This window comes from Tasmannia lanceolata, unplaced genomic scaffold, assembly GCF_043159265.1.
Source record: "Tasmannia lanceolata isolate RefF3 unplaced genomic scaffold, GAP_Taslan_0.1 ptg000019l, whole genome shotgun sequence".
Classification (NCBI taxonomy): Eukaryota; Viridiplantae; Streptophyta; class Magnoliopsida; order Canellales; family Winteraceae; genus Tasmannia; species Tasmannia lanceolata.
In genome coordinates, this window is record NW_027518696.1 from 8,315,192 (window position 1) to 8,322,950 (window position 7,759).

The window sequence follows — 7,759 nt, forward strand, 5'->3', positions numbered from 1 at the left end:
TGTTTTACAATAAAAGGAGATGTGAAAAAAAAAATGTTTAGAAACTTCAGCAAGAGGGTGTACGAAAGGAAGTGAAAATTGCTAAGAGGACTGGGTACTTCACCAACTTCACCAAAATCAGCTGCTGCACCAATAGGAGTACAGCTGCTGCATCGACCCGATCCGAAAATAACATAGGTCAGTTTAGAAATCATGGGTTTTGGGTAGGGTTGGGTTTTGGATTACAATTGTTTTCGTTGAGGTGATTATGTCTGTTATGTGAAAATATATTGTCCTTCTTAATTTTATACACTCGATAACATAAATTTAGAGATTTTTGGTGTGAAGATTTGTTTTTATCTCTAAAATTTTTAAAATTAGTCACTATCCTACGCTAAAAAAATGAAAACCTGAGCACCCGAGAAACTATCTTGGGTAGGGTCGGGTTTACGAATCTCGGATTAGACCCAACCCGACCAGAGATAATTCTCGAGTAGGGTAGGGTTTTGGAAAACCCGACCCGAGTTGCACCCCTAAATAGGAGTGGACAATGCTTCTTGAATTTGTTTTATATTCTCGGTCTGCTCATTGATCACATCCATCGTCCTGTCCACGTCGTCAATGTTTCTGTAAAAATAAATACCATTAGGATATGCATGAGAGCCACATTCTGCTATCTATATGAGTAAGAATTTTGCTGAGAACTAATGCTGCCGAGGGCATAAAGCACTGCTAACAAATCACCATCTGTACATTAGAAATGGACTTTGCATACAGCTATGTCATAGCAGATCCCTTCTGGTGAAGCAAAAATGCTCAGCCATTTCTCCAAGCCTGGTTCGGAAAATAAATTTAAATTTCATCCAAATATACCCTCTTTAATGGAAACAAGGGTATTGGTATTTTTTTCTTTTTCCGTTTATTTTCTATGAAGAAATGACATCATAACAAGAAATGTTGAAAAAATGTAGATGCAAACCTTGTAAAACCAATGAAAGACAATAGAAATAGTGGGCAGATACCCCACTAGCATCTCCACAATTAGGAGAGCAATGGGACTTTGAAGGAGAATCTCTTGGAGTTTAAAATCATAAACGAGCCAAGGGATTGTATGAAAAGACAAGGGGAGCAAAGCATGTGTATGTCCCAAACAAACAACAGGGCCTTAGATTGTCTTCAAAGCCTAATGACTGTTGAGTTGTTGAAACCCCACCGATTAGAGCCATGAAAAATTGTAAGATTCTGGGAACTTGATTGTGATCCGTGGGGCCTAACAAGGGGCTCGTACAAATCCTTCATTAGCAGGCCCCATTGATCGCTGAATTTGTGGCTTCAATCTTTCTAGATGCTGTTTCAGCAATGGCTGAGATTAGTCCAACTTAAAAACAGGTTTTTTAATCTTTGTTCTTCACAATTTCTAATTAGCTGTTAAGTGCACATTTGGCTACCATGATTTATTTATTTTCATGATAAACCAGTGTCTCCAAGTAGTGAGAGAGGGGTTGAGTGGGTGAAGTGGCTAAAAATCAGGAAACAAAATACAAGAAACTAGTGTCTCCAAGTGGTTGAAGTGGCTAAAAACAGCCGATAGGATTTTAAGTAGAGGTTTTTCTTTCTTGATTTTTTGCCACTTCTCATCACCGGAGACACTAGTTTCTTTTCTTTTTTTTGTTTCCTGATTTTTAGCGACTTCACCCTCATCTCCACTTGGAGACACCAATTTATCATGACTTCTTGCATATTGAGCGCACTAATATTCTTCCATGAAAATTCTGTGTCAGTGCCTGTTTTTGCTAATAGACCAGTCAATTGAGCAATGAATATTTCTTACACAGGATGTCAGCACAAGAAGAGTTGTGTACTTCATTCCAATACACTAAAACAAGACTCCAACTCTTAAATAAAGGCAGAAATTTGGGTCTTAAATTTTTTCTCATAAACCAAATGGAGGACTAAAGCTCAATATAATACTCAATATAGGACAGTACATACAGGAAAACAGATTGCTATAAATTATGACATCTTACACAAATGGTAGCTTAGTTTATTCACGTCCCCGCGTACTGAAGATGCAGCTTCTGAATAAGACAAAATCTTCCAAAAATAAGCCTCTGTAGCTGTTCCCTCCGGCAAAAGTTATCCGCGAAAGAGCTTTCCACAGAATTGCATAGCAACACACACACACACACAGTTAAATACATGAGAAAGATAACTGTATTCAAAGCAGAAAAAGAGCACATATTCGCATCTGTGGGGAGAGAGGGCCCGGTTTAAACTGAATCCCTCAAAGCCCATGACTTGGCCAGCCAACCAATCTGCTAGATCATCGGCACTCCTGAGGACATTAACAAAGGACCTTGAAGGAGTACATAGAAAAGGCTTCAGAGGTATCTATATGTCTAATGCTTCCTTCCAACGTCTAATGTTGATCTGTCACCAGTCTGTACACACCACAACATTTCTAAGATCATTCTCCTTATAATGAATTTGTAATAGAAACTAAAGGATCCGCACCTGAGGCTTCTGAAACTGAAATTGTTGATATAAAAGGATTATATAGAAAGTCTAGGAGGGAGTTTCAAGCTTTCAATGCTTCCTTCCAACATCTCCAACACCATACTCATAGAAGGCCGACAATCGGGGTTTAGCTGTGTGCACCACAAACCGACCAAGGTCATCTTCTTTTCGGTTTCTTCCTCATCAAGACATGCAGATCCTCCCAGTCCAATATCTTGAGGGTCACTGAGACGCTGATAAATCCAGTCATGTATATGTGTTTCGCTATAGCTTTCTGCTCTTAGATCCATAGTCTTTCTCCCTGAAACCATTTCTAACAGCATTATTCCATAGCTAAACACATCTGACTTATCAGAGGCGCTTCCCAATAAAACTAGTTCGGGTGCAATATAACCAATTGTTCCTCTGGGACAACTCATCTTCAGCGAGCTAAAATCTCTTGTTGGACATAGCTTAGATAGCCCGAAGTCGGATATCTTAGGACAAAAGTCTTCGTCTAGAAGAATGTTGGATGGTTTTATGTCAAAATGCAAAATGCTAATGCTGTTCCCATGGTGTAGGTACTCAAGCCCTCGAGCAATGCCGACCGCGATTTGGCATAGTTTCTCCCACACCAAAATAGGTCTTAGCTCACTGGTATAGATGAACTTATCAAGAGATCCATTGTGCACATACTCATAGATGAGGGCTCTTTTGGATCCGTCTGAACAGAAACCAAGGAGACTAATGACATTAAGATGGTTAGTCCTCCCGATACTTGCAATCTCGGTAATGAATTCTTTTTCACCATTCTTGGAGTCTCTCAGAACCTTAATGGCAACCAAACGTCTGTCAGGGAGCATCCCTTTAAACACAGGACCAAAACCTCCTTCACCTATTTTATACCTAAATGAACGGGTCATGGTCTCGACATCTAAGTACTTATATCTGTTCAGACCGGGGTATCCATTATTCCTTAGAAATGCATCCACAGTTGGACTACTCTTTGTTTTCTTCCTCCAAAAGAAGATTGGCTTGTTTGCTAAGAAACTCCTTCTGTAAAAAAAGAATAAGATTAGAACCGCTTTTCCCCTATAATCAACCGTCCATGAATTTATCCCTATCTAAGAAAAGAAAGCAAGTGACTAAATCATAAGTGTTAGAAATGGCTGTTTCAATAGTGCGAGTTTCTGTAAGTGCTTGACTGGTTCTCTCTAAAGAAGATGGAACCTAATCCTGCACTAGCAAGTTCAAATGAGATATATTTATGAATGAAAAGCAAAAAATTGACAGGTAGTTGACATGCTCTACATAAAGAGATCCATCAGAGAAGGATACTAGATGTAGACAAATGAAATGCTTTGATTTCCACAATCAAAGAATCTCAATAGGGATGCAAATTCAATGTATTGGGAGTTTGGGACAATTGGGTAAAACATCAATATTCATGAAAATGAATTGATTATTGCCAATTTTTAAAGAAATTATATTACCAAAAAATAAAAATAAACGATCTGAAGACATAGTATAAAAAAATAAGTTCACTTCTATACTTCTTCCTTACACTTCTTTGCAAAGCAACATTGGAAATAGAACTAGAAAGCAAATGCAATTCTCTAAAAGTGCCAATTAATGGAAAGATCTATGGTTCTGAAATTACAAAAGGAGTAACAACTACAATAAAAATGTAATTTCTTATGTATCATGTTTAATTGACGAAATCAAGGATAAAAATCCTGATAGAAATGTCTTCCTCAACAATTATGTACTGGATTTGGAAACTCACCTTGGCGTTAAAGTGGATTGACCAAAATTCCAAATATCTATGCTTAACTAATTTCAGAACTTGTGAAAGTTCTCCAAATTCGATCCAACAAAATTCCATTTTCTATAGGTTAGGCGGGTGCAGAAACTAGGATTATGATAACCAAATTTCAGTTCTAGATGAGTCTCTGTGTATGCCATCTAATGGGTGGAAGTAGCAGAGGTGTTGTTTTGACTCCTCTCGCCAAAACTCAAGTGTAAATAATGCATTCTGGCATAAATCCTTATTGAAGTGCAAAACAGGGAACCAACTAAGACAGGAGTCCTAACCAAAGGTAATGAGTGAGCAAGGATGTGGAATACTTGGGATCTCTAATTTTTTATATGCATCACACAGATCATATGTCATTTAAGGTGTGTATAATAGTCCAGTGCAAGAGTTTGTTCTATTTATGTTATATTCTTTATGCATTAACTCCAGATATCTTATATAGGGGTCATTGTCAATTCCTATGATGCTAAAAGAAAACTACTTGAAAAGTTATGTAAACAGAGTAAATGCAGCATACCTAGTAGGAGGGGCTCTCTTTTCCTGGCTTTTCTTATTCTCATCATTCATCATCATTACCCGAGTGGAATCTTTCACGTGCTTCTGCTGCTGTTGCTGATTCTCTGTTTCAATTTCCAGCACATGCTCTTCTTTCTCCAGAAGATCTTTTTTGTGTTTGCCATTAAGTGTCTGCTTTCTCAAGGTCATTGTATCCCGCTCATCTTCCATTTCTTTAAATGTTTCATTCATTATTGATAAACTTGTGAAGGCTCCTCCAAAACCCAGATTGCCTAAGGAAAAAAAAATGAAAAGAACATGTGAGAATCTGAAAGATTTTATTCAGTTCAGTTGTCAGAACAAATGAGCAGTTTCTGCTGCTGTCAGTTTCTTCTTACCCTCGTTCTTGCTTGATCTCATTTTCTGGCTACTTTCGAAATGTTCAGTTAGTGCTTCTAGAAGAGTAACTCGGGGTGATGGTGACTGAGAAGAAGCCTCTGTGGCAAGCTTATTAATTGCATCTTCATACTGAATTGCAGGACGAATTTGAGCATGATATCCACTACTAGTTTCACCATTCACAGAATTTTGGAGAGAAGCTTCAGATACCGCACGTTGCTCTTGCACATGCCTATCTCCTTGAATTGCAGAATTCAAATTCTCAGGGCTAGATTCTGTTCGCTTTTTAAAATGGCCTGCAGAATTCGAATTTTCAGTGCTACAATCTGTTGTCTTCTGTTCAGAATCACTTGTTACGATGTCACTCATTTTAAACTTGCATATCCTTGTTGAATGCCCTTGCTGGCAACAGTTTGCACAGTACGAAGGTAGATTCTCATAGTGTATATCTTGCCAAAAACCTCTTCCTCCAATTCCAATCCACACTCGATGAGGGAGCTTCATCAAAAGACTGACTTCCACACAGACTCGTGCAACATTGGTTCGAGATAGAATTCTTGTCGGATCATCAATTGCGAGGGCTCTTCCAACTAAAGATGCTATGGAGAACAAGACATCTTCTTGGAAGAAAACCACAGGGAGGAAAGGGAGCGCAATCCAAACAGCAGCCGAAGAAGGTTCTTCTCTTGCAGGTCGAAACTGAGGAGTCCATTTAAAAACCTTCATCAAACGGCCTTTAATCCACCATTTATTTCGGACCCATATTCGTATCATGTCTAGTTCATTGTCTAATCTAATGAAAACATGGTGAAGATCAAGTAAAGTGATGGAGCAATTGCCTCTGAGATTCCATCTCCTAGAAGCCCATTCTCTGATTTGGGCCAAGCTCAGCTTTGAGCGGGGAAACTTCCCCACAAGGCAATATTTGAGTTTCTCAGCATTTGACTCAATAACAGATTCTTCAAAGTAAATGGCAGGCTTACCTCTGTAAAGAGAAACCTTCGGAGAACTGTGGGGTCCATTCATCTGATCCTGTCTTGTTTTCCTATATCCATGACTTTGATTTCTCTGGAGGAGAGCTTCAGCATAAGAGAAACGGAGTCGATTAACTGAAGGCTTTGGATCATTGGCTAGAGAAGAAATGTCTCTAGAAATACAGAATGAAGAATTTGTCTGATCCTCCATTCTTCTCTGCCAACCATTTCCCCAATTCCTCTGCTGGGTTTTGGGAATTGATTGATTCATTGAAGACTTTGTTTCATTGGCTAAAGAAGAAATGTCTCCACCAATATCTGACGTACAATTCGTCTGGTCCTCCATTCTTCTCTGACGCCGATTTTCCCAATTTCTCTGATGGGTTTTGAGAATTGGTCCATTTGATGAAGACAGTTTATCATTATTGGCTAGAGAAGAAATCTCTCCAGGAATATTGGATGTACAATTCATTCTTTTCTGACACCCATTTCTCCATTTCTTCTGGTGGGTTTTGAGAATTGGTAGATTTGTTGAAGAATTTGGATAATTGGCAACAGAAGGAATACGTTTAGCAACAGTATCATTGGAACTTAAACTTGCCATGTGAAGATGTTCAGCACCAGATAAGAAGTTGGGGACCTTGAGGTTATTGTTGTTTTGGGAATAAAAGGTTCCAATCACCCAATCCTTTGTGGAATCCTTTTTCATTCTCATCATTTCAAAAGGATTTCCACTGCAATCTCTTCTTCAGCAGCAGCAGTGTGGTGTTTGGGGATTCCTCACCTCCATGAACTTCCCCCATAGAGTAAAACCCCCACCATCATATTCAAAGACACCTAGTACACAAAACCCATTTGTTTTCTGGGCTAGTTTTCTGGGTGGAAAGGGAGAAGATGTTGCAGAGGAAACTAGCTGTAGTTGAAAACGTTTACCTCGAAGTACCGTTTTGAATTCATAAAAGAGAATAGGCTCTTCTTCACTGTCTTTTGTTTTTTAAAGGGAAATGTTATCAGATGATCCAAACCGTCCATTGGGCCACAGCCTAAATAGGTTGTGCCCCAAAAAATCATTTCCTTTCCATAGGTTGATCTTAACCCTCCGATCTATAGAGGGACTGAATCTTAGATGGTTGATCCTAACCCTCTATCTCTATAGAGGGTTAGGATCGACCTATGGAAATGATTTTTTGGGCACAACCTATTTATGCTGTGGCCCATCTAATGGACAGTTTGGATCATCCTATGGTGCGGACTATACTGTTCTTTTTTAATAAAGGAGTGCGATCATCAAAATATGGTAGTACTGATAACATCCCTGAAATAAAACTAGGAAGTTGGGTGGCAACTTCGACAAAGCATTTAAGTGGGGATAAGAAGGACTCAGGACAGTTCAATGGTCGGTTGGACCTGGACTCGTTAACCAGACTTAGAAAGTAGATCAGAAAGTGGCCAAGAATAAACTAGAAGGGTGGCCGGGGAAAGAAAAGGGGGCAAATATTTCACTTCCTAACTGCCAATCTTGATTTGACTGGGACCACTATACACGGCAGGGACGCGTGTTGTGATGGAAACCATCATCTTGTGGGTCCCATCACCTACA

The 7,759-nt window shown here is 39.1% G+C and overlaps 1 protein-coding gene across 3 annotated transcripts; it reads right to left on the bottom strand.

Moving 5' to 3' along the window:
* Window positions 1-1,865: 1,865 nt before the first annotated feature.
* On the bottom strand, window positions 1,866-7,187 carry LOC143853231 (uncharacterized). Of its 3 annotated transcripts, XM_077362966.1 has the most exons (4): window positions 5,185-7,185; window positions 4,809-5,079; window positions 2,494-3,531; window positions 1,866-2,420 (listed from the first exon to the last, which is right to left on the bottom strand). In XM_077362966.1, the coding sequence occupies exons 1-3, from the start codon at window positions 6,875-6,877 to the stop codon at window positions 2,532-2,534; spliced, it is 2,964 nt and encodes a 987-aa protein (XP_077219081.1). In that variant the 5' UTR covers window positions 6,878-7,185; the 3' UTR covers window positions 1,866-2,420; window positions 2,494-2,531. The 3 variants fall into 3 exon arrangements, with proteins under 3 accessions (XP_077219081.1, XP_077219082.1, XP_077219080.1); XM_077362967.1 differs by having other exon boundaries at window positions 1,866-3,528; window positions 5,185-7,187; XM_077362965.1 differs by having other exon boundaries at window positions 1,866-3,531; window positions 5,185-7,184.
* Between the last annotated feature and the right edge of the window lie 572 nt (window positions 7,188-7,759).

Coding starts and splice junctions, on each gene's coding strand:
- LOC143853231 (XM_077362966.1), bottom strand. CDS start 6,877: ATGATGAGAATGAAAAAGGATTCCACAAAGGATTGGGTGATTGGAACC. Junction 5,080..5,184: donor GAGATCAAGCAAGAACGAGG/GTAAGAAGAAAC, acceptor TTTTTTCCTTAG/GCAATCTGGGTTTTGGAGGA. Junction 3,532..4,808: donor AAGAGAGCCCCTCCTACTAG/GTATGCTGCATT, acceptor CTTTTTTTACAG/AAGGAGTTTCTTAGCAAACA.